Source organism: Jatropha curcas, chromosome 11 (assembly GCF_041381405.1).
Source record: "Jatropha curcas cultivar XTBG-Jc1 chromosome 11, XTBG_Jcur_1.0, whole genome shotgun sequence".
Lineage (NCBI taxonomy): Eukaryota > Viridiplantae > Streptophyta > Magnoliopsida > Malpighiales > Euphorbiaceae > Jatropha > Jatropha curcas.
The window spans coordinates 3,505,923-3,533,009 of record NC_143161.1 but is presented as its reverse complement, the minus strand read 5'-3'; the positions used below and the strand labels follow the sequence as shown (position 1 = coordinate 3,533,009).

General features: G+C 31.3%; 3 protein-coding genes across 7 annotated transcripts; 1 reads left to right on the top strand and 2 right to left on the bottom strand.

Moving 5' to 3' along the window:
* Positions 1 to 618: 618 nt before the first annotated feature.
* On the bottom strand, positions 619 to 6,907 carry CIPK23 (CBL-interacting protein kinase 23). Of its 3 annotated transcripts, none has more exons than XM_012216767.3 (15): positions 6,052 to 6,907; positions 5,260 to 5,322; positions 4,993 to 5,064; positions 4,753 to 4,860; positions 4,543 to 4,623; positions 4,339 to 4,392; positions 4,124 to 4,249; positions 3,285 to 3,374; positions 3,064 to 3,183; positions 2,857 to 2,988; positions 2,391 to 2,507; positions 1,606 to 1,662; positions 1,439 to 1,513; positions 1,074 to 1,152; positions 619 to 858 (listed from the first exon to the last, which is right to left on the bottom strand). In XM_012216767.3, exons 1-15 carry the CDS (start codon positions 6,229 to 6,231, stop codon positions 833 to 835), a joined length of 1,380 nt encoding a protein of 459 aa, XP_012072157.1. In that variant the 5' UTR covers positions 6,232 to 6,907; the 3' UTR covers positions 619 to 832. The 3 variants fall into 3 exon arrangements, with proteins under 3 accessions (XP_012072157.1, XP_037493383.1, XP_089572183.1); XM_037637455.2 differs by having other exon boundaries at positions 5,271 to 5,322; positions 6,052 to 6,117; XM_089716057.1 differs by lacking the exon at positions 619 to 858 and having other exon boundaries at positions 1,069 to 1,152.
* A 5,085-nt stretch (positions 6,908 to 11,992) lies between these two features.
* RH1 (RNA helicase 1) lies at positions 11,993 to 17,617 on the top strand. 3 transcript variants are annotated; one of them, XM_012216764.4, is made up of 8 exons: positions 11,993 to 12,244; positions 12,357 to 12,846; positions 13,513 to 13,667; positions 13,990 to 14,167; positions 15,361 to 15,548; positions 15,955 to 16,159; positions 16,628 to 16,662; positions 17,178 to 17,369. In XM_012216764.4, exons 1-7 carry the CDS (start codon positions 12,108 to 12,110, stop codon positions 16,634 to 16,636), a joined length of 1,362 nt encoding a protein of 453 aa, XP_012072154.1. In that variant the 5' UTR covers positions 11,993 to 12,107; the 3' UTR covers positions 16,637 to 16,662; positions 17,178 to 17,369. The 3 variants fall into 3 exon arrangements, with proteins under 3 accessions (XP_012072154.1, XP_012072153.1, XP_020534929.1); XM_012216763.4 differs by having other exon boundaries at positions 11,994 to 12,244; positions 16,557 to 16,662; positions 17,178 to 17,617; XM_020679270.3 differs by having other exon boundaries at positions 12,109 to 12,244; positions 12,376 to 12,846; positions 16,557 to 16,662; positions 17,178 to 17,617.
* A 1,086-nt stretch (positions 17,618 to 18,703) lies between these two features.
* On the bottom strand, positions 18,704 to 19,286 carry LOC149492381 (galactosyltransferase family protein). Its single transcript, XM_089716573.1, has one exon. The coding sequence runs from the start codon at positions 19,152 to 19,154 to the stop codon at positions 18,882 to 18,884; it is 273 nt and encodes a 90-aa protein (XP_089572699.1). The 5' UTR covers positions 19,155 to 19,286; the 3' UTR covers positions 18,704 to 18,881.
* Positions 19,287 to 27,087: the final 7,801 nt, after the last annotated feature.

The window sequence follows — 27,087 nt, the reverse complement described above, 5'->3', positions numbered from 1 at the left end:
AATTGCATGAGTCTGTAGAAATGAAGTGCCATTTCTTAAAACTCACTTTATCACCTCAATCGTTTTCATTATCTTGTAAGTGTTGTTAATATTAGAATGGCTAGTTTTCTTGAACGTGTTGCACATTGTTTCTACTCCTCTAAAGACTCCCTTATGGAATATGTTGATGTTGGAAGAATATACTTTTCAGCTTTTTTTTTTTTTTCCCCTTTCAACTGAACACTGAAGCAGAATAATAAAAACATTTATACATATAAGATAAAGAGGTTTAATTAGTCTCGTTTTCTCCCTCTCCCTCCTCTAAATCCCTCCACCGCCGTCATTCACTGCATTATTTAGGTGTCCATCAATCCGTTTTCTCACCTGCTTTTTTTTTTTTTTTTTTTTTTGTAGTTTGTTTCTAATTATTTATTTTGGTAGATCTTGTGTCTTGTTTCTTTTTGCTATCTCATAGATAAAAAATAATGAAATTATAGACTGACTTGCCAAAAGATCACAAAGTCAAACAATATATCATAATTTATATTTCAAACACATATTACGTCTTATATATGTTTTCATATACTTTCCTTTTGAAAAAAGGAACAATAAATACATTTATGCATCCAATATTGATGGTTAAAGAAAAACCACTGATGCATTCATTGTTTGAACCAAATCAAACCAAGCCATGGATACCATACATAAGCAAGTTCATGTCACAAGTTCATTGGAAAATTACAATACATACTTTATATCTTGTATAGCAATCAATATACACTCCCAACTACAGATGATATTTCTTTCAAAGATCAAATATTTGGAGTTTCATGGAAAAGAATTCATCTATAGACTACTGTGTCGGAACCACCGTAGCACCTGTAGAAAAGAAATAAAATATCAATTTACTTAAATGCTTACAGGCAGTAAGCATCAGAAATGTGAAGAGTCTAATTTATCGATCTTTGCAATTATTACAAGATCCCATAAAAGCAAAACAAAGTTCCAATCACATAAAAAAAGAGATGTTTTTAGAACTCCAATTCTGCACCATTTCAGCCTACAAATAAAATTTTTTCCCAACAAATACTAACCATTTGACCCTTCTCCCTTTTCTTCATCAATTGTTTTCCAAACAATATCTTTCAGTCCAGCTGATAGGTTCTTGTAGAACTGTAAGTAATTTCAAAATTAGAGAAAATTAAAGAATGGGCTTGTGTACCTTTCCATAAGCCAGAAGCCTAGAAAATCATTGTTTGTACGTATCAACACATCGCATTAACATATTTAAAGCATATTGAGCTTTTTCGTAACATCACAATAACAACAAATAACCAGGAATAGACATGACCTGGCTGCAGAAGCAATCACTGATTGTTGTCAAAGCTGAGACTGTTTTCTATTAACTTGTCTCCTTTATCAGAAGCAACACAAGCATAAACATTTTTTAGTATCATACCTTGTGAAATTCCAGGGTATCTCCAGCTGATTTGCGAAGTTCAACCATATAAAGAGAAGGGGCCACCTCATAGATCTGAAACAAAGAGAATATCTCAATAAAGAATAATCTTAGTACCACAGGAATATTGTTTTCTGTCTAGCTGATCTTCAAGTATCAAAACATACTTCTGTCGAAACAGATAAGTGACCCTTGCGTCCAGTCTTCTCCCCCTGAATCTTCATCTGATATTGGAAAGAGAAAAATGGTTTCCATTAGAGATAAAAATCTAACTGTTGACCATAACAGAACAGCTAAAATTTTAACATCATCGATTTATTTCATTTCATCTATTCCATGATCAGAAAGTGGGAATACACGTTACACCACTATTTTTGGTTTCTTTAAAATTTGATCTTATTATTCATCAAGTAACAAGAATCATGCAACTAATGACTCTTGCCATCAGCAGTACGCTTTGGCCAGCAAGAGCTTTAATAAAAGATCACTCACTTTTGTATTATAAATTTAAAAATGACCAAAAATGGAAAGAAATTTTCAGTCAATCGATCATATCCATGCCATCATTATGATCCCTAACATGAGGTAGCCAATTATAAGCAATAGTGATAGCGAGCAGTCTGTTAATAAAAGAACAACTAGATGATTAGCACTTGCCCAATGTTTCACCTCGAATATTATTCACCTTTTAAAACAATTGCTAAATAACAATTTCATGCAATCAAGTACTAAAACAATTCACGCCTTCCAGTCACATGAGCTAATCTTTGGTATTGAATCAAAGCTGATTTACAAGTATCAAGAAGAAATGCATGCTTAAATGTAGGGAAAAATGCCACGTAATCATGCAATTATTTTTAGGAACTCCATTGCAAAAAGAAGTATGAAGTTGTGGATAGAAATCCAGATAATCCATCTAAATTCACATTGGGAAGAATGGAGATAATCCAACCTTGAAGTTATTTTTCTTTACATCAAAACCCAAAGGCATTGCAGCTTCTTCAATTTTTGTTATTATCTCGTTAGCAGAATATTTGGATGTAAATCTAGTTTCCCGTTTCACAAGGCCCTGGTCAACAAAGGAAATGTACTCTGTTAAGCTTTTGGTAAAGAATAACTCATATAAGACTCCATACCTAAAGAGGTATGGCTCATCAAACCAGAGAGTTAACGAGTAACATACAAGATGAGACACAACAATTACTCTTGACTGTTCATTCAGCGATATTTTACAACATCCTGCTCAAAACAAATTATATGATTTTTCTTATTTTATTTTTCATTTGTTTATTTATTTTTCTGTTGGGGTACAGTGAGTTGAGGCAGGGGTTGCATTACAACTCTGCGAGTTGGGGCAATAATTTTACACATTAAAAGAATAAAGGTAGATGAAGACCCAGGACTAAAATAAAATATACCATTTGTTTCTCAAAAAGACTACTGAGGTTAAGACCCTGAGACGTGGAGATAAGTTCAAATGCATTCATAGTCAGAGGTGCAACAGGCCCTATAGGAGCTTCTCGCCTCTCCACAACAAGGTTTTGAGAATCCTGTCCACCAAGAAGAAAATTAAGCACATAGTAGTAACAAAATAACAATATACAACCAAAATAAAGGAATCTTACCCCTGATTCATCAAAGATAGAGTTCACATCATCAAGACTGACATCAGCTTGTTCAAAAGTGGGTGGTTTATATCCCTTTTTGAACCACTCATTTTCAATAACTTCAGCAATAGTAATACGCTGTTACATACCATTAGAATAGATAGTAAATTCAAATGCCCCTGGTGCTGTGATGTGTTTCGTTAAATCATATATTAAAAGAATAAGAGAGGGGGACATACGGTTGAAGGATTTGGATCCAGAATTCTTTTGATTAGTTTCTTTGCACTCGATGAGAACCACGGAGGACATGTGAAGTCCGCCTTAAATATCTGCAATCACATAGGAACCATATATAGCCAGCTATAAACTTAAAACATAATGATTTACAAAGCTTTTCAATAGGATGCATACATATATCAATTCAAACAACAACAAACTCCCATTTTAGAAGACCAGAGGATTATATATGAACCATTTATTCTCCTATTGCCATTTTGAAATCCTGGTCAATCGGACTTCTACAATAAATAGAACAGCTGGTAAATCTATTTGTGACTGGCTTGTTACCTTGTGATTGGCTCCTTCACAATCTCTCTAAAGCTTTTGTATATCAATGTGCCAGACATCAGCAAAAGCTTGCAATTTATGCATGTAAGTCATGCACACACCAAATTTCTACGTAGTTACAGTGCATCATGTTCTGTGTAGCAAATGACTTCTAGAAGAAACATCTGAAGTGCCAAGAGATATATACATTTTGAAAATAGCAATAAAGAATATTAAAGTGCAACTGCAAAATATCATTGATGTGTGCTTTTCCTTTCCCCTACACTAGACAGCTTATGAACAACAAATATTTCATCATTTAACAAGCAAGATTTTTAAGGAGGCAAAGACATTGCAAGGGATCTTGATCAGCACTCCAATCATAGATCATAATAATGTTAACAGAAAATATTCTCACCAAATCACCCAAATATCACATATGACTAGAATTTTTTTCATACACTTCGTTTGAGTAGTCTCAAAAACCAGTGCACATACAAAATAAGTTGCAGGAAACGATGGAATTAGTCACCTTTTTATATAGAGCCATAAGGTTGGACTCTTCAAAAGGCAAGAAACCAGCCATTAAGACAAAAAGGATCACACCGCAAGACCACAAATCTGCCTTAGCTCCATCATAGCCTTTATTGTTGATGACCTAGAAAAGTGAAGCACCAAATAATTGGAAAAGGAAAACAAAGGATTGATGACGCAAGAAATAATGGTCTGCAGAAAATACTGGCACACCTCTGGAGCAACATAATTCGGTGTTCCACATGTGGTGTGAAGTAACCCATCTTCCTAAATGACATTCAAGAAAATCAGTAATACTACTGTATGAAAAATCTCTACATGACAACTGATGCATTTGCAAATTGACTTGCCACTATATGTTACATATTGAGTGAGATAAATTGCAGAGTACTCAGGCCATGAAGTTATTAAACTCACTCGAACTTGCTGAGGCAGCGCACTTAATCCAAAATCTGAAACTTTAAGAACTCCACTAGCATCCAGCAGCAGATTCTCAGGCTGCACCAAAATTCTAATCTTACATAAGAAATAAACCATCATAGCAATAAGAGAGAAGTGCGTCCCCTTAAAAACTCAACTAAAGCAATTCTAGGTATTCGTGTCAGTTGCAAATATAAGTCATCAAACCTTCAGGTCTCTATGGTACACTCCTCTGCTATGACAGTAATCCACAGCATTTATAAGCTGCTGAAAATACTTTCTTGCTTCATCCTCTTTCAACCTCCCTTTGCTTGCCTGACTCAAGAAAACAGCACAAAAACCAAAAAAAAAAAAAATAATAATAATAATAATAATAAAATAAACAGAGTTCTTTAACATTCTGCACAACAATAATTTGGAAGTATTGTTTTCAGTTATCCAGCTTACAATTTTGTCGAAAAGTTCACCACCAGTAACAAATTCCAAAACAATATATATTTTTGTCTTGCTTGCCATCACCTACAACAAAAATAGTACTTTAATTGAGTTATGCAACTTAAGCACAGAAAAAAAAAAACTTGGATTGACACTTTGATATTCAGGTATACAAGATGGATGATACAGAAACCCAAAAGACAAGCACGAACAAGACCAATACTACTCAAATGACTTACAGTTTAAAAGAATCAATAAAAATGTAAACGGACTTCAAACCTCATACATACGGATCACATTTGGGTGCCTAATTAGTTTCATGGTTGAAATCTCACGTTTAATCTGCAAAAGGAAAACAAGGAAACCATATGAAGTCGTTAGGTAAAACAGCAATTATGTTTATGCCCAATATGTCATTACTGTAATTTAACACACACCTTAAGTTTACATAGAACCCAAAAAGTAAAGTCTCTACTGGTGAGAAAATTAAATTTGCTTTTTTTTTTTATTATTTTCTTTGCTATGGTATTTTACAATGAGATAAAAACTAGCAAGATAAGGAGCCTAAAATGAAGATGCAGCACTAACTTAGCTTAAACCAAAAAAAAAAAAAAAATTCTTTTTTCCTCGAAACAAGCTGGAAGAGCATTACTAGCACAAATTTAGATTCCAAACCCCAAATAATTATTTTCCTTCCCCTAGCACATTGAGAATTGATAGAATAACAGACAAGAAAATTACACAGCCAATCAACGGAAAAAAAAAAACAACTAAAGAGAACAGTAACAAAAACTAGCCCAACAGCAACAATCTAATGAATAAATCGACTGTCCTCCATGACAGCAAAACGACGATTCTACCCTTTACAAGTTGACTTTTCCACCTTTCATCTTAAAATTTACATCGTTGTTCGTTCCTTCTTTTCCCAGTTCAGTTGCTCGGCAACCAAATAGACTTCAAGATAATTTTAAAAAATTGCAGTAATCATATAATCAAATGAAATTAACGAGTAAGCAAACAACAAAATCATCAAAAACAAAACAGCAAGGCCTATATAAAATTACTCGATACCTGACCGATCATTTTATGCTTGAGAACCTTCTCTTTATCAAGAATCTTAATCGCAACATTTTCACCGGTCTCAGTATTCCTAGCAAACTTCACTTTCGCAAATGTTCCTTCTCCCAGTGTCCTTCCAAGCTCGTACCTCCCTACGCGCGTCCTACTCGCAGCATTCCCTCTAGAAGTCATTTTTTTCCCTTTTTTTCCCAAACTATTTTTTGTAGGATTTCGAAATTCCCTTTTGTCACTGTCACTTTCTATACCTAAAAATGGAATTAAATTCCCTCCTCTTGAATATTCCAAATTTCAATTCCTCTGTGTCTCCGCCGTCCCTCTCTATTGCCAATCGTTAAAATCTCTTCTTCTTGCAAGGTTGCCAGACCTGAGACTTTTCCACCCTCATCTTCCTTCACTTTTCCTAAAAACAAAAACAGAAATACAAACCCTAGATTCCTACAGGAAGATTAACCTTCAAAAAACTTATGTCAACGAAAATGTTTCGAGACATAAAGAAAAGAAAAGACTACTGACGACTTCATCAAATTTGAACCCCATGAGTCGATAAACATAAATGAAGATAAAAATTAAATCCTACAAGAAGAAAGAAAAAATTTGATCGAATCCACTTCAATCATGTAAAAGAGACAAGCAGCAATTTCACACTAGCAACTGAATTCTGGCTAAACAAATTTTAAAAAACAATGTGCAGAGATCTCGAGAAAGATGAAATCGGAGACGTTATCTCACTGCGGGCGGCTGTTAAATCGAAGGGTTGAATCTTTGGGGTCATAGGTGGTTTTTTGATGTGATTTTAGCAAAATCAAAATATTATATTTCGTCCAAATGCGAGGAAGGCGTTATCTGGTGTTGGGTCTGTTATTTATTTATGGAATTTGGTTCCGCTTAATAAGCATTATAGTAATACCCGCCAGAACAGACCAAAAAATAATATAATATATTTATTAAAATAAATATCTTTATTTTAGTAAATTGGCAATTCATTTGATAATAAAAGGAAAAAAAAATACAAATATAGAACTCTAAAATATTATATTTGGAAATAACTCTAACATAAGAAATTAATCTCCGGAGTAAATACTTGCCTTTTTAAATAAATGAAAAAGAAAATTTTCCCCGATTTTCTTAAAATATTATATTAAATTTAACATTCTAGTATTTACAATTGACTTAGACAAAACTAAATTGTAAATTTTATTTTATATATGACATAATAAAATAAAATATTTTGATTATTACTACATTCACATTAAAATAAAAAAAAAAAATAGAGTATCGTATATATGTAGATGAATATTAAATGATATTAGGAGAAAATAGTGAAAATAACTAGAGATAGAAAAAAAATAATAAAATAACTATATTTTCTTCGTGCTTAAGATGTGAAATGGTTTTTTTTTTTTTTTTTTAAGAAAAACAATCAAAATTCCATTAACCAATAGAAAGAGTATTAGCTAAAACAACCGGCATAACTTTCTCCATCCATGTTTTTGCTCATCTAAAATAAGATTAAGAATAGCTAAATTAATTGGACAATGATTGAAATTTATGATGTGAAATGGTTAATTGATTTCCTTTATTTAATTTAAATTAATTAAATCTGTAAATTTTTATTTTTAATTAACTAAAATTACCTAAATGATTGTACATAAAACTAATGAACATTGGCTTTACTAACTATATTTTCATCATTGAGCTTAACTCAAGTGTAATGTTTTTTTTTTTTTTTTGAAAGATTAAGTATAAATTGATAAATCAGAAAGCTCTTTTGGTTAATGTTACTATAATAATAACAATTTTATCTTATTCTATAAATTAGCATTTGCATGCATAATTAACATTTGATTTTTTTCTCAAAAATGTATACTTTACCATTATTTCTAATAGCTTTATCTAGTGAAATTTAATCAGGGATTCCCTAAAAAAATTAATTAGGGATTCAATTGAGTAAAAGTGAAAGTTCAAAAGTCTCAGTTATAGTATAAATTAAAAAATAAAAAAAGGATTCAATTGACCAATGTGTTAAAATTCGATTTGTCGTAATGAGATTTTCCTCCTGATTCGTACAGGAGGGAAAAAAATGAAATTCGCGGAATATTCTTTCTGTTGGGCCCACAAATAAATCGTGAAACATCCGGTAACCGGTTTGGGAATTATATGGAAAATACAATTAAAAGGTAAGAAAATGATTGATTTTAAAATCTTAGTTTACTTATTTACCCTTCTAATAAAAATGGAATTACGTACTTCTTTATTGGACTTATAACTTTGCGTTAGTTAATCCTAATTCCTAACAAGGATATTGTAGTTTTACATTCACTCACCTTTCCTTTCCTCGGTCTCCAAACTAGAGAGGAGAAATGTCATCATCAATCATTGTTTTTGGTAAAATATTAATGCGTGTGAAAATTCCTACTATTTTTTTTATTATTATTATCATTATTGATTTAGACAACGTACTATTTCACATGTAGTTAACTGATCAATTTGGAGAATCAAACTTAAAATTAAATTGATATTATTTTTAAACTATTTAAAATTAGACTGAAGGGATTGAAATGGTCTCACCAATCACCCTTCACAAATCCAGATCTACACCGATTCTCTTTTTAATATATATTATTAATTATTAATATATTTATGACTCGATAAGTGAACCGACTTGTGGATTAAATCAATTTTAATCGAATAAATGCTAAATTGGATCAATGCTGGATCGTATTTAATGGCGGTGACTTCATGCACTTATTTTATGATTTTCATTTTTTAATTAAATTGTGAGCATGATTGATTTCTTCATGTATACAATAATATTCTTGGGTTTTGATGGATTGCATAATTGATTTACCTTGACTTACTTCCCTTAATGGAAAGACATGAAGGCCCCCCGCCATGTGGACCGATTTTGTCTATAACTGAAAGTGGAAATAAAAATTCGGTACGCTTCTTATTAAAATATGTTGTAATTTTAAGGTTTTAAGCAACAATATATAATTATTACGAAGAAATGTATTTGTCTGTTTAGAATGAATCAAACTTTTAGTAATAATACTCTAATATCTATGTTCATCCCCTTTGTTTTTTTCATTGAATTCTACATACAAAATATATATGTTACGATCTAAATATAGACTGTTGTAATTAAAATAATTCCATATCACAATTTTAAATATATTATTATAAATTATATCAAATATTTAAATATTGGTCTTAGTGAAAATGACTCAGATCTAATCTTGATGTTCAGTAGAAAAAAGAAAAAATAATTGAAGTAGCAAAGTTTTTAGCGTTACTGTTTGAGAAATACAATTGGTTAATGAAGTTTCATACCAAATTCTGATTTCAATTTATGAAGAATCTTCTCTATTAATTTCTAGCATCCGAAATTTATTTAACACGTGTTTGAGAAAATATGTTCATTGTCCACAATACTATTAAAAAAAAAAAAAATGTGCGAGAAAAACTTTAAAAATCGGATGGAGGATGATTAAATGCATAAATAAATATACCTTTTATATTTTATAGAAATTTTTTTATGGTGTTTTTATTTTTATTTTGACACGTTAGACATTTTAATTTATAAAATTGCATTTATTAAACATTTAAATCTATAAAAATTTTCTATTTAACATTCCAACGTTGTAAATTTTCATCAATTAAATATTTATTAAATGATTTAAAAATATAAAAAACATTCATGCTGTATCAATTCAAAGGATACAAAATTCCACATTGAACTAATAATTACATAAATAATCATGCTTCGAAAATTTTAATCAATTATTTGAAACTTTATATCCTAGCATTTTAAAAGGGAGGAATCTTCCAATGTTATGTTCGGTCATTTAGTCTTATTAAATAAATTTGGGACACCCGGCAATCCTCACTTATCGTTAGTCAGCGACGACATCGTTTCGGAGATCAAGTTAATTATATCATGATCATATAATTAAACATAATATTCCATCCGTCTCATTTTGTTTGATTGTTATTTTTTTTTTTTAGATGTCTCAAAATATTTGCAAGTTTTCTAAATTTAAATATGTAAATAATTATTTTTTTCATAATAACCTTTCCAATTATTCATTAAATTAAGAGATTTTAGTATCTTAATGAGTTATTGAGGATAAATAAGCGCAAAATCACTTTGTTGACTAAATTCTTAATATATGTGTTTTGTCAAACTATGCAAATAAAATAACACGGTGGGATTATATTATTTAAATTTGAAGATTCTAGTTAAATTAATATTTTTTAGTCCATTTGTAATTTTGTTAGTCAGCTTTGTGTCTTTTTTCCAATATGTCAATTTTCTATTTAAGCTTAGCTATTCCCTCCAACTACCGAGAGAATCTATTGGTTAAATGCTTCAGATGTGATAAAATAATATGCAAAAATGTTACAAACTGGATTTTATATAATAATGAATTTATTGGCTTTTAAATTTAAACACTTGTAGCAATAAAACATACCGGTAAGTACATATACCATATACGTATATTCTGATTTCAATTACTTCTCGCAATATTTAAAAATTTTAAATATTTATATAAAAATGTTAAAAATATATGAGAATAAAAGCAATTTATAGTTGATGTTCTTAATTTATTATAATAAAATTTTAGATTAATGATTAACAAATTTATTCTTATATAAAATGCATGAATTTTATTATGTATTTTTTATGGTACTCACTATTTTGAGAGATACTTGTTTTGTTTCTAAAATTATTAATTTTGCTAGTATTGCTAGTCCTTTTATACAAATAATAATAGTTTTTAAAATTTTGTTAATATTATTTTGATGTCTTGTTAATATAACTTTTCGAACAATTAATTTTTATATTTTTATGAATTAATTTATGAATTAAAGTGTTTAATTCAATAGTTTAAGTTGAAATGCGAAAGGCATCAAAATAAAAATTGAATATATAATATAAAATTAAATAATAAATTTATTGGTAGTGGGGTGTGATGCTAAATCGATCTTATCTTGATTTTAATATATATTTTCTTTAATATTGATTTAGGAATTAGCATAGTACATTGACTTTGCACAACAGCAACTTTAAGATTTTAATATGTATTTTATTTACGTTGGTCAGGTTATCTATTGTGAGGATTTCATAATTTTACAAATTTAAAAATAAATTTTTAATATCATTAAATCAAAATTTCAATCATTTAAAAGTTAATAGTTAATGATTCTAGAAAAGTTTGACGTACTATGGTTTAATAATAAATGATTGTCCTTAAATAATTATTAATCATTAATCTTTGTTTTATGAGGAGATTAAGGAATCATTCCATGTGTTATCTAAGGCTGTTGTTTTTTTTTTTGCCTAATAACATTGATTGGGTTCATGTTCTCCACTTATCTTGTTATATACTTATCTTGTTATATGTTTTTCATTTTTTAATTTTAGATATATTTAAAATCTTAATAAAAAACTTAAAAGTGAGAATAGAAAATGGTTGGTTATTGTTATTATTACTATTATATTCTCCAACTTCACTAATATTGAATTTTTTTCTGTTTTTATTTTATTTTTAAGTGTCTTTGTTATTTTGATAATATAACATGTAGCATTTTATTAATTCTACTCAAAATAAAATGAATTTTTCCTAAAAAAAAAAGTAAAATGAATTTTCTAATTTAATTATGAACTCAAAATTTATGTGCTAAGTTAATTCAAAAGTTTGAAATTTATGTTTTAAGATTAAGATTGTATTTGGTAATAAAACGTAACCGCTAATTTTGTGGAATGTGCAAACGTACGTACAACAAAGTTCAAGGTCCAACTGAGCATTTATCTTTTGTTCTTTGATGGGCCTGCAAAAGTGGAGTTTTTTTACCGTAAATTTACCGATAAAATTTGGCCGTTGGTTTTAAACTTGAAGAGTTGAACTGGGCTAGGCCTAAATCTGGAACTGTTGGGCCCCAGTGAATTACTTGGAGCCCTTCTGTTTCTTCTTCCTCCCTCCCTCACTGTAAAACCCTAGTTCCTGCACTGTATCTTGGGGTTTAATGTGAGTTTTGGGCAAGAGATGGAGAAAGAGAGGGGAATAATGGAGGAATCAACAGCAAAGAAGCGTATGCCGTTTTTGCCATGGATGAGAAGACCAGTTGACATTAGTGAATTTCAAAATTGCCCCATTGAGCTCCTCCCTTGCCTTGACCCCAGGTACCCACTTCTCTATTATGCTGCTATGTCATTTTTCTTAGTATTTTTTGCTCAGTTTAAAATTCTAAACTTTTTTATTTTTTATTTTTTATTTTTTTATCTTTTAATTAAGGTTGAAGGTGGCATTGCAGAACATGGGTTTCTCATCACTCTTTCCCGTACAAGTTGCTGTTTGGCAAGAAACGATTGGACCTGGTGGTTTTGAGCGCGATATTTGCGTAAATTCACCAACTGGAAGTGGGAAAACATTAGCTTATGCTTTGCCGCTTGTCCAAATGTTATCAACTTCTGCTGTTAGATGTATACGTGCTTTGGTTGTTTTGCCCACTCGTGATTTAGCCATACAGGTTAAAGACGTTTTTGCTGCAATTGCACCTGCAGTAGGCTTATCGGTTGGTTTGGCTGTAGGCCAATCTTCAATTGCTCTGGAAATTTCTGGTCTTATTAAAAGACCTAAGCTTGAGGCAGGCATTTGTTATGACCCAGAAGATTTTGTGCAAGAGTTAGAGAGTGCTGTGGATATATTGGTGGCGACTCCGGGACGGCTTATGGATCATATTAGCAGCACTAAGGGATTTACACTTGAGCACCTACGGTATCTTGTAAGTAGCAGAATGTGATAACTCAGTTACATGTGTATCTTGGAAATCTGAACTCTTAAGGCATTTCGTGTTTATGATTAATCTCTATGGATTACGCTTAGGTGATACTTTTTATGTGCATTTCGTGTATTATATTATATTATATCTTGCGATACGTATGGCTTAACTGCTATTCATCTAGATAAAAGTTTTTTTAGAAACTGATTGTTGGTGGAATTTGTTTTTACGTGTGCATTGACTCAGAATTCATCCCTATATGCTCAAGCTAATGATGAGTTTCATGATATATTTACTTAAAAATATATAGGAAGAGTAACTGAATTAGTTAGTGTCAGTTATAAAGGATCTTGTGCGCATTTCCTCAGTTTGTGGTTTTCAACTTGTTCAATAGAGTGGAGATTCCATTGATTTATAGCAGATTTCTTGGTGGTTATTGAGCACAACTTTTTCTTTTATTGTATCAGTTTGATCTTTTTTAATTGACTACTGACATTAAATTGGGAAAATAGCTTGTGTTTCTTCACTGTGGGAGAACTTGTTTGGGAAAATAAATTTAAGTGTTAAAATGACATATCTGGTTGTGTGCATGGGCTTTATTTTAGCAGACTTCCATTTATTGTTGTTTCTTGTTTGGTTGAACATATGCTGATAATTAAGCTATTTTAGGTTGTCGATGAAACAGATCGCTTACTCAGGGAGGCATACCAGTCTTGGCTTCCTAATGTGCTGAAAATGACTAGTTCTCATGATGAAAGTATCATTCCTCATGTTAATAGTTACCTTCCTCCTGTTTTTGGTTCTTTGAAAACCATAAGGAGATGGTGAGTTCTATTCTGTTTTTCCTTCTTTTTTGTTCACTTTCAAATTTTTCTAGTTCTTGCTATGAGCATGGCATGCACCATTATTTCTACTTTAGCAAATATAGTTCACTTGGTTGCTACTGATGCTAGGATTGTCATGGTTACCAACTTACTGATGCTTGAAATGACTGATGTGTTCTTTGGGTTTGGAAGCATCAATCAAATTCCTTGATCAAATTAACACAGCAGTTGAAATTTCTCCCTATTATTTTTGTCCGAAAGATGGATAAAGATTTATGTTAACTTCTACTTACATATAATTAAAGCTTCAAATTTGTTGCAGTGGTGTTGAGAGGGGCTTTAAGGGCAAACCTTACCCTAGGCTTGTGAAGATGGTTTTGTCTGCCACGTTAACACAAGATCCAAGCAAACTCGCTCAACTTGATCTGCATCATCCATTGTTCTTGACAACTGGGCCTAGGCGTTATAAACTTCCTGAAAAGTTGGAATCCTATAGAGTGGTATGGTTTTGTAACAGTACTTGTAAGCTAGGTCAATTTTCAACATGCTACTGACTCCATTTTAAACAACTAGTGGAGTTTACCTTATTATCAGGCAGCAATATGAAAAGTTACAGGCAATGAATTCTGAGACCATTTTAATTTATGCCTAAACTTTTTACTTAGTACAGTATTACTACCTTACTATGAATGGAATTTAAAAAATAACTTGATATGAGATGGGAAAAAAAGTTGAAGAATGTCTGAAAGCTATAAAAAATGTTGAAGCTTGGGATATTTTCAAGGGGAACAGGTTTCCAAATGAAATTAATTCAAACCTCAGTTTTCATACAGCTTTGGAGCTTTCATAATTGGCAATTTGTATTGGGATGGTGGAAAACATAATTCAAGGAAATTTTGCTTATAATTTGTGACCAGAAGATATTATCTTAATGCAACAAAAGGGAAGTTGCATCTATATTTATTGGCTTCATTTCCATGATTATGGAGAAACCTTAGATCACCTATTCCTACTTTAGCAGGCCATGAGTCTTTTGACTATTTATTTATTTAGATTGGAGTAAGTTTGTCATTTTTGAGGTTCAGCAATGAAATGGTACAAGTATGGAAAACTTAGTTCTTAGGGATTACGGCTACGGTTTGTAGAAATCAAGAATTAGGGTTAAAAGTAACTGGGAAGATCTGATCTTAGAGAAGGATAAATGAACAAACAAAATGAAACTACCATTATCATACTTGTAGGATCTAGGACTCACTCCTATCAAAAGAAAGCCTCATTGTAGGATCTAGGACTCCTTCCTGTCAAGAAAACCTCACAATTTCTAGTGTTAGAATTGCATCAAGAAACTCGAAGAATTTTTAAATTCCTTGTCTGTGTCAAGCATGGTTTTTGAGCGTGTATAAGTGATGTTAAATTTAGATTTCTATAGAGGATTATAAAATATTAATATGACACGTTGATTTTGAGTAGTTAGGAAAGTTTAAGATGTTCTGAAATTTGAATGCTGGCTATTAAATTCCTATATTAACTATTTAACATGATTCATTATTTATCCTGACTTGCCTATATGCCTTTGACTTAACTGAAGCTTCACAGTTGTAAAGAAAAGCTCATTTGCCAGCATTGATGTTTTCAACAAAAGTATTTATGTCTAATTCCCTCTGCTGCAATCAAATTTCCATCTTCCATGCAGATTTGTGAGTCTAACCTGAAACCTCTTTACCTGGCTGCTCTTCTACAAAATTTAGAAGGGGAGAAGTGCATTGTTTTCACATCATCAGTGAAGTCAACTGATTTGCTTTTCAACTTGCTCAAATTTTTTGGTGATCTAAAAGTCAAGATCAAGATGTATACCGGTCATCAACCTCAATCCGTGAGAAGGTAATTTATCTACTTTTCAATTTTATAACTGTGGGATCCACGAAAAGTATATCACAACTGTAGGAGAATTTAAATGAATTCTTGTCTGCTGGTATTTAGAATGATTACTTAAAGTAGTGCTCCACCATCATAATGCAAAATATTATGATGTTTGATTATAAAACTTGTGATTGTTCTGCTGTTCCAACTAGAAACTTGATATGGCATATTACTTCATAATCTAGGGGAACCTCTTGTTAGAGGTTTTGATGAATAACATATAATAGTGTTATGGAGAGCATATTTTAGTTGTTCTGATGTCCAATGCTAACTAACATCACTTGGCATTTGTAATGATGGGAAAGAATTAATGTTTATCGATCTAAATTATTTAACAAATTGAAAGTAATACAAGCAAATACTGCAGCAAGACATTGAAGGCCTTCCGTGAAGGGGAGATACAAGTACTTGTTTCCTCTGATGCAATGACTCGTGGAATGGATGTTGAAGGGGTGAAAAATGTTATAAACTATGATAGTCCTAAACACATAAAGAGATATATTCATCGTGCTGGTCGAACAGCTAGAGCAGGCCAGACTGGCCGTTGTTTCACATTGTTGCATAGAGAAGAGGTATGAGTATCGGTCCAGCCTTGCTTGAAATATATTGCTTAATTTTATATGCCATCATTGGGTCCAAATTAGGTGTTTCCTGGGGATTCAAACTAGAATCTCAAGCTTGACACCAACGACTCCTCTAGACAGTTCGGCTTGCAACTGAAGTGATAAGCTGGTCTGAAACTAAGATCTTATCTCAAGGATTATCTATTGAATGGGTTTGATGTGTAATGAGTATATATCTCTCATTTGTATATGGTAGAGCTGGTTTGAGGCCAAGTTATTCTTGATTGAGATTGAGCTCAACTGAACTAAACTTGGTCATTGGAACTAGCATTTACCAAGTTCAGCTGAATTTAGAATTTCATCTGTAACATGGTATGCAAATTATCTAAAATTTTACTTGTTACAGGTAAAGCGTTTCAAGAAACTATTACAGAAGGCTGACAATAATTCTTTTCCTGTTTACTCTGTCCCTTCCAGCTTGGTTGAGTCGCTTCACCCTATTTATATGTCAGGTAATTTCCTAGATTTCTTTTCTAATGATAAGCTTATAACTGCATTGATGAACCTGCTTTGAGTTTTGGTACAGGTGCAATTTAATTGAGAAATATTCATTTTGGATTTGCTTATCTGCACCATTGACTTAAAAGTTTGAATTTTGATAACTCTCAACTGATTTCCAGTCCATTTGCGGTAGTTTTCTGGTTGCTTTTAATTTTTGGGTGCTTTTGGAACAAGCCTGGGTATTGAACCCAAGACCTAGTATCCTAATTGAGCTATGCTCAATTGGTTCTTCGTTTCTTGGTTTCTTTATATCTTTGGTGGTTTTTTCACATTTAAGGGCATATACTAGAAGGAAGAGTTTATAATGTGATATATGTTGACAAAGATCTTTATAGCGATATCCTGTTAAAGAGTTGGTCATGTTTTGGATTAGGAAACAATGCAATGAATGGCCTAATTTTTACATTGAGAATGTCATTTCATGCGCCAAGAGCACTGAGCCTTTCATTTCTTTTTGATGTGTCAGCACTGGAGAAACTGAAGGAGACTGTTGAATCAAAAAAATCTAGGAAGCGCAAAATTCATTTCAAATCTTCAACGATAGTCGGAGAAGAGGTGAAAAAAAAAATAGCCGGGGAATAATTTATCAATTAAACAGCCTACTTTGTGTGAGACATTGTTTTTGGATATATACAGGTTCGTTCAGGCTTATATTTTACCATATAAGTTCGCTCTTACAAAGTTTAGGTGTACAATTCTGTCTTTGTACCATATTTAGTTATATTTCAGCTCAACCTTTTCCCTATGATCAGAAATTGTTAATCTGTTCTCCATAGGGAAATTCTTGATTTGTGCAAACACATGGGGAAAATCTGCCTGTCCTCTTTTGGAATTTATTGTGATTTTGAGATTACTATAGTATGTTGTATATTTTAGGTTTAATAACGTTATTTTTTAGTTGTAGAACTTCCTGAGACCAACTGTGTACAGAAAATGTGCTCTAAATACTAGCAATGCCTAAAATAACAATGTCCATCCATTGAACAATGATGCTAACAATTATCAGACAACGGAAGAGATGGCCATTGCGACTTACATTGCTTCTTTCTCCTGAAAATTTCAGACATATCTTAAAATAAATGTGTAATTGTGCCGATGACTTATTATCAAAGACAATTACTCTCGTATATGAATTTACAGTTTCAAATTTATTTTTATAGTACCATGTCTTCTTTTAATTATACGTTGTGCTGTTTCTAAGGCTTTGTTTATTTTATGGAAAATATTTTCCCAGACCCATTGATTGAGGGCTTAGAAAAATTTATCAAGTTAATGTATGTTAGTCAAGGAGAAAGCGAAATCATTTTCTTTGGCATAACTACTTCCTACTTCTAAACAGAGTGCTTTTTTTTTTTTTTTAAATTTTTTTAAATTTTTTTATTTTTAATTATACAAAGAAGAAACCTATAAGAAACTAATCAAACTATGTAGGTACATATTCATTTGTCCAACAATTGCTGTCAATCTGGTAACAATTCTGAATGACTACAGTGAAAGAATTATGTTGTTGATTCAAAAAATTTTAATAAAATATTATTTATTGAAAGGAAAAATTTTTTTCCCAATGCACTCTAAAATCTAAACAGCAGAAAAGCAATTTTCAATTAATTTTAGGTACCACAACCAGATAAATTGTTGAGGAAACAGAATTTTATTTTCTAAAAAGAATTTATTAAATGATTTTGGTGTTGATGGTGGTGGTAAATAGGTGGCTAGCAATAATTGTGGTACTGGTGGTTATAGTAATGACAGAGGGTATATATTATATATATATAATTCTGGAACAAGTTGCAGTAATACAAAGGCAGCCATGCATGGTGGAGTAGTAGCAGCGAGCAGTAGTTTGGTGGTGGAAGTATGGATGTAGAAATAATTGTGCTGGAATAATAGACTTAAAAAAAGTGGATATAATTGAAAAATATATTTAGACAATGTGAAAAACTATATTTATGGTGTTCATTGGTGCTCTGGATAGAAAAACAAAAAGAAGTATGTTCAAAACTTCAACTAGCTTTTTCTGATTATTATTACCGGAAATTTTTTATTATGTACAACATTGGCATTACAGTAGCAGTTGCTTAACATGAGCAACTTCTGGTCCACCAAAACCAATTCCCTCAACTTAAAAATAACACAAGGGAGTGAATAGCAAACAAAAACTGCATTCCTCTCAGTTTTCAAAGATTGAGAAAGATCTTTGAACTCCTTTAGGAAAATACTTGGAGTTTGCTGCAGTAGTTGCTGCTGTTGCAGCAATGGCATTGGCAGCAGCAGCAGTAGAAATAGGTGATCTTGGAGCAGAAGCAATAGAATTGCTAGGGCTAACATCTCTCTCCTCTTCATTAATTGTATCCAACATCTTTGATGCTCTGTGCCTCATGACACTAATATATTGTGGTGGTGCAACTTCTATAAAGAACTTTGCTATGCGTGAATTCGCCATCTTTTTTCAAGTATTTTGTAAGTTGAAGAACTCAGGAACAGAAGAAAAGCTGAAAGATAAGAACTCAGAAGCTTGGTTTGATGGGAATGAGGTGAAGCTGCTGGTGAGATTTATAGGAACATGTTTAGGCTTAAATTGAGCCACGGGTCATATCAAAATGGGAGGATAAGTAAAATTAGTCTTACCGGTTAGTGCCGCCACCCACTTTTGACATTAAATATAAAGGCTTGACCTTTCCATTACAGTTTCAGGAGATAACTTCATTGTGGTCCATGTTTCTTGTATGTGTCACACTTTGTATGGAAAATTGAGTTATCTCAAGAGATATGGTTTTTGTTTTGATTGATAGCTTCCAGTTTTGCACTTTTCTTGGCTTAAAGCAGGATGGCCTCTTGCTTGCCATCTGTCTCTTGATAGACGTCAGAATCCTTTGTAACTTTCTAATTACTTGCTTGAGAGAAACGTTTTTTTTTTTTTGATTTTTGAGCCTGATTTTAAGAGTGATGGTACCTGGAAATTCATATAACTTTGCTTCATCTTCAGGGAATTGATTTTGTCTGGCTCAGGTTTTGTATTTTTGCATTGGTTGGATAAGCATTCACCATAAAATTATCGCTGTTTTGTGTTTTTCACTAACTTGAGGGGACATCCTGAGAATAATGCGCGTGGATTTTTATCCAAAGGTCTCAATTTCAATTCCTGTTAGGATAATGCATGGAGTTTACCTTGTGGTTTTTATTTGGCTTGATATATTGTTTATGAAAATAGAAGATTTATACAACTGACTCTAACTAATTTAAGAACTAATGCTTAGTTGTTGATGTTGTTTCATGGTTACAGACTGTTGGGGGTTGGTTGGAACTTGAATCATTGAGGCCTTTGCATAATGACATAATAGCTGGGTTAGAGCCTATCTTCACTGGAAACCAAGATTAAGCTTTTTTTTTTTTATTTTTTTTTATTCTAAGAGTAAGCTAGAAACAGATTTGGAGTTAAAGCAGATGACAAAAAGAACCAACGGTAGAATTTAAATTGATGCTAATAAATGTTCATAACAATAAAAATACTAAACGTCTCAATACTGTATGATTAGTGTGTTCTATTCAATCAAATCAATGATGAATTTGTAATTTTGTACTTGCAGAATTTTTTTTTTCTTCTGAAAAAGTAGTCGCTTGACTGAGAAAGTATAACGGTAAGACCTAATTGAGCAAGGATTTTGACTTTCAAACTATAAGTTAATACATCAGAATAGCTGGCATGTTATTATGGCAAACAATGATCTTAAAAAAAAAAAAAAAAAAAAAAAAACCGTCGGTCTAGTTCAAGTTCAGATTAAAATCAAATTACAAAAAAAAAGTTCAGATTGAAATCGGCTCAATGGTTCGAAAACACTGGTTTAAAATAAAATTTTTTTAACAGACGTATTTTTATAATTCGACAAAAAAAATCTGCATCAAAAGAATACATATTGACAACCTCAAATTGTTTCCAATGTACTAAATTATCTCATTAGGATTATTGAATAATGTAATTAGAATAAAAATCTAGATATTGTGTTAATTAGATTCATGATTATACTAACAAGTAACAAAGATTTTGTTTAATTAACAATAATGTTGCATGTAAAATGTCTCTGTGTTCTTATTAGGCGGTCGTGGAATCATATATAAATAAAATATCCAATGCTATCCGGCAGTATCGTGGGTTTTTGGCTAGGGACTGGCAACTGGGTGTGCTGCATTGTTATAGGGAGGCCAACCAGGTGGCTGATCTCTTGGCTAAAAAGGCGGTACAGACCCCCCTAGGCAAGCAAGTATTTCATGTGCCTCCTCCTCCTGTAGTGCATTGCCTCAATCAGGATCTTCAAGGTATGGCTTGCCCACGGGTTGTTAGGAGCTGTCAGTTTCCTTTGTTTCTTCGGAGTCCCCTCCTCTGTATCCAAAAACAAAATATTAATTTCTTCTAGCAAGATAATTCCCAAACAAAAACTTTTAATTTTATCCTTGTGCATTTTTTATTCCTTTTATAAAATATCATGATGTAATTATTTTGTATTGTTCATTAATAAATTGCCAATTAGCTTAAAAGTATAAAAACTAATAAATCCCTAAATCGTTAGAAATTAAACTTCAAACGAATACGAGTTGTCAATTCTAGTGAAATTGGCCTTTAGGGTTCGTCAAGGGTTTCTTAGATCTTATATTTTAGGGGCATACCTCTATAAAAGCTTGTGGAGGCCATGCTCCCCTCCTCCTTACCCTAAAACTTTTCAAATTTTGATTTTCTTCCTCACAAATTTTATATATTTTTTTAAGATATACGATTTAAGCATGCTAATATATATATATATATAAAACGCACCTCTATTTAAAAAGAAAAAATTATGTATTCATATTTCATATATTTTTTTCCTTTTCTATTTTTCACATAAGATAGAAGAAGGAAAAAGAGAGTAAGAGCTACTTCAATGCGAGTAAATTATACCCGCAACATCACGCGAAAATCAAAGGACCCAAACCATTCGAAGTTGCAAAATTCACAAGGGATGCTAAAATTACCTTATTGGAGAATATGAGTAATCGAAATAGAATAAAAGAAGGATCAGGGCTGATGCAAGATAAAAGAAATAAGAGAATTTATATAACCGAAATATACATAATTATAATTGATATATAAATATTTTTATAATATAATTAATTATAGCATTCAAAAAATTAAAAATTTTAATCTTGTCCCTTGAATTAAAATTTACTCATTTTCATTTCTATTATTACTCCCTAATTTACCAATTCTGGTTTTTCATTACCAATGCTGTAACTTAGCTAGGGTTTTCCCAAAACACAATACACCGCTCATGTCGACATCAAGATCGAGCTATCTAAACCTAATTTTGCAGTCAAATTTAAACAAATTGAGATCTGAATGAAGACCAAAATTAAATACTAAAAGTGCAGTTGCAGACAATAGTCATTGTTAAGTTTTTCAATGGACCTACAAAATCACATGCATATAACTAGAAGCCATCGCATGACTTTACAAGTAAGATGTTGATACGAATATGCTATCCCAATCCAATTGCACTGGTTAAGTTAAAAGAATTCGAATTTGTCCTTGTTTTGTTCAGAGAAACCCTTCAATTTTCTTTTGCCTCTTATCCATGGCAATCGAACCAGAGAAACTGAGCAGCCAAATTAGGACCACAATTTTCGATCTTGAATATTTTTCAATTGAGATCTTTTAGCGGAACTTTCTTTGTTCTTTCAATCACATGGGAGATGGGTATGTAGAACTACATTTTCTTGGATCAAAGAAGACAGGAGAGCTGGCAGCTGCAGAAAGCTATATTTGCACTAAAATGGACAAGGACAATAAAAAGGGACCTTATTTGGGTTTTAATATTCAAAAATTTGAGTTTGAATTTTGAGATTCTATAATTGCATTTTGCATTTCTTTAGCACAAGTATCAAATGGTTTTGGCTTAAATCTGGACTTTAATGTTTAATTTAAAAGAGAGAACACACGAAGTATAATTAAATAAATCAAATGTCCCAAACTCGTCGAGTTAAATATAATTTTGCTTGCACTATGTCATACCCATAAAAAAAAAAGTGCTCCCAGAGGAAATTTTTTAAATTGGTTATATCATATCAAATTGGGTATAAGTACTTTGCTTATTGATTAGTAAACCTACTCATCACGTTATCGATATTGTTACTTTTTGTATATAGAAGATTTTAAGAATTCAATACCTCTTTCAAAATTTTCTATTCTAAAAAAAAAAAAAAAACACTTCTATGATAATTAATAGTAAAAGTTTTGCATATTGTTGATTCATTTGTTGGAGAATAATTAAAATTTTTTCAATTAACTTAGCAATAACTTTCTAGCTTGAAATTTTCTTGGCACCCATTCTACACCACAATAATCAGTTGTAGATGATGATAAACCAAAAACCCTAAAATGACTCGTGGTAGGCAAAAGCACATGCACAAGATGATGTTGAGGATATGGCAAGGACAAGTATAACCTTTTCTGTTCATTCATCTTTTTATGAAATTTTGTTGTTTTGTTTAGCAAGTGTATGTTTTGACTCCCGAATAAGGATATAATTGATGAGAATGATGATCTAATAATGTATTATAGACATAAAACATATAAGAAATTTCACATTCAACGTGTAAGCTAGGGCAAAAGTATAGACTACAAGCAGCAATCTGGATAACACTTTTTCAAAGCAGTAGCAGCTGCCTATCGATCAATATGGTGGCCGAGCTATAGAACGACACAAAATAACAGTCTGTCAGGGTGCGTACAAATGTCGTTTCTAGGATTTGAAGAAGACTTGTTAGAAGAAAACGACACTAAAACGAGCAAATCCAAATCTTGCATTTAAGTCTTAAAGTAAAGCAAGGGCACTTTTTTCCTTCAAAGTTGTCAATGCTTAAATTTTCTATGGCCCCACTTTAACGATCATAATCAATTCCATTGACGAAAATAATTCTTGCATTAATTGGTTTTCTAATTTCTGATCTAACTCCATCGTCATCCTTGATATGTATTATTATCATTAATTTTACCGATTTATAATTTTAATTCAGACCGGACTAACTATTTATAGAAAGTAAAAATGACAATTTGATTTGATTTGTTTTGTTTTACACTTTTTTAGAAGCCTACGTAGAAGGCTGCCTTATGCATTAACAAAACTTACCTTTGGTTTTGAGAAATCTTGCCATATATCATTTGGTGTGGGTGTTTTGAGAAATCTTGCCATATATCATTTAGCATGGCGCGAAGCTAGGATTTATATTTGTGAAGGGGGATAAAAATTGAAAATGCAAGTTAAGGGGAGCAAAGTGATGAAGTTATGTTATATTTTCTTGAAGTGAGGGGGGGCAATTGCCCACCGTCGTATCAACGTAGCTTTGCCCCCCTAATTTAGTGGATAATGAACTATTTACATTGTTTATATTAAATATATATGTAAAGAGAATTCCCTTTTTAAAAAAGAGTAAATGATTTTTAACTTTTTCTTGAGTTGATAGAGACTTTTATATGGAAAAAATGATATTTACGAGTTGAATATCATAAAAAAAAACACTCTTATCCAAATGTTTATGGATTATTATGGATCATTGATCTTACACATGAGGTAAGATTTATGTAAGATTGATGAAATCTATCCACTGAGAGATAGTCGGGAGTTGTATAAGAAATTTTCTACGTTATAAGATAAATATTTGTTCATTGAACTATTAATTTGATGATATACAATAATATTGGATATTGTAAACAATAAGTATAAAAAAAAAAAATAGAAAAATCTTATTCGTGAATGGCATATATGTGATTATATGAGAAAATAAGGACATTCTAGTTATTATAGCTTGTGCATAACTTCAAAACTAAAGTGTGGGATTCATGTATAAAAGCAATATCCCCTCTCCCTTTATGAAGTAAAACTTGATTGCTAACTAAAGCAAGAACATAGAAATCTTCATCAAGAAATTAAACATGGCAAGAATAATTCAACCATCTCTACCAATAAACTCACTGTCAAGTTCTCTCATGTCCAACCCTAACCCTAACCCTAATACCTCGGTAAGGACTCCATTTGCTGCAGTTGCACCAGCTCGGCTAACCAGATCAATCTCTGGTTATAGGGTTGGTATTCAAATAACTTTGGAAACAATTTATGAAGAAGAAAGTGAAGAAGAATGCATGGATATGAATGTTCAGAATTGTTCTTCATCAATCTTGTCAAATCATCACTCCATTTGTTTCTTACAAGGTCAAAAAACTTTTTCTTCTTATAGTCGTAACCATAATCTGGGGTGTGCTTAATTAATAATAGATAATTAAGCATTTGTAATGCTAATTTATTTTTGTTGTTTAAGTAGGATGGATTTCCCTTTTATGTAATTTTATATAGTTTTAACAATATGGTAATATTTTATCTATACTCTTGAATTTGCATATATATGGAATAGGCCTATACATATGCAATATATGTAATTAGGTTTTTCAATTTGTGAAAATTAAAATAATTAAGTATAATTAAGAAACCTCTATATATATATATATATATATATATATAGTCTTGAACGTCAAAGGTTAAAACTTTAACAATTTTCATTTTTATTATTTTCGATTGTCGTAATGAAAATGTTCCAAATGAAAATGACAAGCTAGAGTACTATCTCTGGTCCTCATGGATATAATAGCTTATCCATAAAATTATCATTACTTTAAAAGTCTTTGATATCATACACTCGGGGGAAAATTTTTTGGTGTAAACGTGCATGCATTTATGCATGTTTTGAATAAATAAATGTAAAATTCTTTTTGTTTGCAAATATATATATATATATATTCTTATGTTTATGAATTATATATAAAAAATTTATTTTACTTAGAGCTAAGTGGCTCATAAACTAATCGGAATTTGACTCTATTGCTTAATGTTTTATACAAATCTAATTATAATTAATGGGGTTCAACTTGTTTATTATCAAGCTAAACTCGAGCTTAAAAAACTCAGTTTAGTTCAACTCAACCTATTTAAATTAATTATGGAAATTTTTTTAAAAAATTGATTGGTATGATTAATGGATCAAAATAATATTGTGGACTATACGATAATGTATTTCTCATTTTTAGCTGACATTTATTAAATTTGAGATAACCTTTGTAGTGAAAATGATTCGAACTTTAGACTCCTCACTCCATACATCTTGTACAAGACGTGGAATGCTTGTTTAATTTCTTATCACTTGCCTCTTTTTGTTTGTTATTATTATTTTAAATATTTTAGTTAAAAACCAAATGAGAGTTTAATACTAGTTTTTGCACATAATAACTGAAAATTTTCTTAATTAAGGTGTGTTCGTTAACATAAATTCTAATTAAAGGTTAAGATGGCTTAACATTGACTAATTCCATCTCTCTAACAATATTTCCATTTTACTCTCAATAGACTTTAAACCACTTCGTCCACATATGAATACGCAGCCTCAAGCCTCTTCCTAAACCATATTAATTTCTAGGCACCAAGAACTCAAGAATTCAATAAAAGAAAATCCAACATCTGCTAATCAATTTCTTGTTTAAAGACTGAAAATGGTGAAGGATGTGAATAGGTGCATCCAGCAATTACGGGAAGTAGCACCAGCTCTTCTCATATCGCCACAGAAATGTTCGACTTCCCCTAAGTTAGAGACCATTGTTGAAGAAAGATTAGAAAGCTCTGAAATTCTATCGAAGAGGGCCTTGTTTTTCCTTCCTGTTGTTCTTTCTTTTGTTTCTTATTTCTTGTTGCATAGATATGTCGTTTCACCAAGTTTTTAATTAACTAAATTATAATTAATTAAATGAAAATCATTATCTTCTACATCTCTCATGTGATTTACTTTCCCATTTCTCTTTTTTTTTTTACTGATATCAACTTCTGAGCATTTAATAATAATGAAGTTGCATTTCAATTCATATAATTTAAGTTTTGGGGATAATGGAAAAAATAATAATGATGAAGCAGAATACGTATTAACATAATTGAATAAATTTTCTTTAATAATAAACTGCAAAAAAGAAAGAAAAAAATAAAAATAAAAATAAAATACAGACCACTTAAAATAAGGTTACATCCTTATTCTATTTTCATCAATATACCTCAAAGAGGATGAAGTTGTTCAACTTGTGATATTTCATAAAATTTGTTCAACTTGTCCTAAATTGTAGACTATTATTGAAGAAGGAGCTGAAAGCTTTGGGGTTCTTCTAACAAAAAGGCTTCTGGTTTTAATTCCTTCTTTTTTTTTTTTTTTTTTTTTTTTTTCTGCTCTGCATATCAGGAGTTCTTAAGAGGCAAAAATCATTATATCATATTTCGAGCAAAAATAGTCAAATTTGATATTTATATTGCAACATATAC

What these genes read in the sequence shown, in the direction of transcription:
- RH1 (XM_012216763.4), top strand. Translation starts at nt 12,108, where the DNA reads ATGGAGAAAGAGAGGGGAATAATGGAGGAATCAACAGCAAAGAAGCGT. An exon ending in CTCCCTTGCCTTGACCCCAG is followed by an intron (nt 12,245 to 12,356) that starts GTACCCACTTCT and finishes CTTTTAATTAAG; the next exon opens with GTTGAAGGTGGCATTGCAGA. An exon ending in AGTTGGAATCCTATAGAGTG is followed by an intron (nt 14,168 to 15,360) that starts GTATGGTTTTGT and finishes TCTTCCATGCAG; the next exon opens with ATTTGTGAGTCTAACCTGAA.
- LOC149492381 (XM_089716573.1), bottom strand. Translation starts at nt 19,154, where the DNA reads ATGGCGAATTCACGCATAGCAAAGTTCTTTATAGAAGTTGCACCACCA.
- CIPK23 (XM_012216767.3), bottom strand. Translation starts at nt 6,231, where the DNA reads ATGACTTCTAGAGGGAATGCTGCGAGTAGGACGCGCGTAGGGAGGTAC. An exon ending in TGTACCATAGAGACCTGAAG is followed by an intron (nt 4,624 to 4,752) that starts GTTTGATGACTT and finishes ATTTTGGTGCAG; the next exon opens with CCTGAGAATCTGCTGCTGGA. An exon ending in ACTTATCTGTTTCGACAGAA is followed by an intron (nt 1,514 to 1,605) that starts GTATGTTTTGAT and finishes TCTTTGTTTCAG; the next exon opens with ATCTATGAGGTGGCCCCTTC.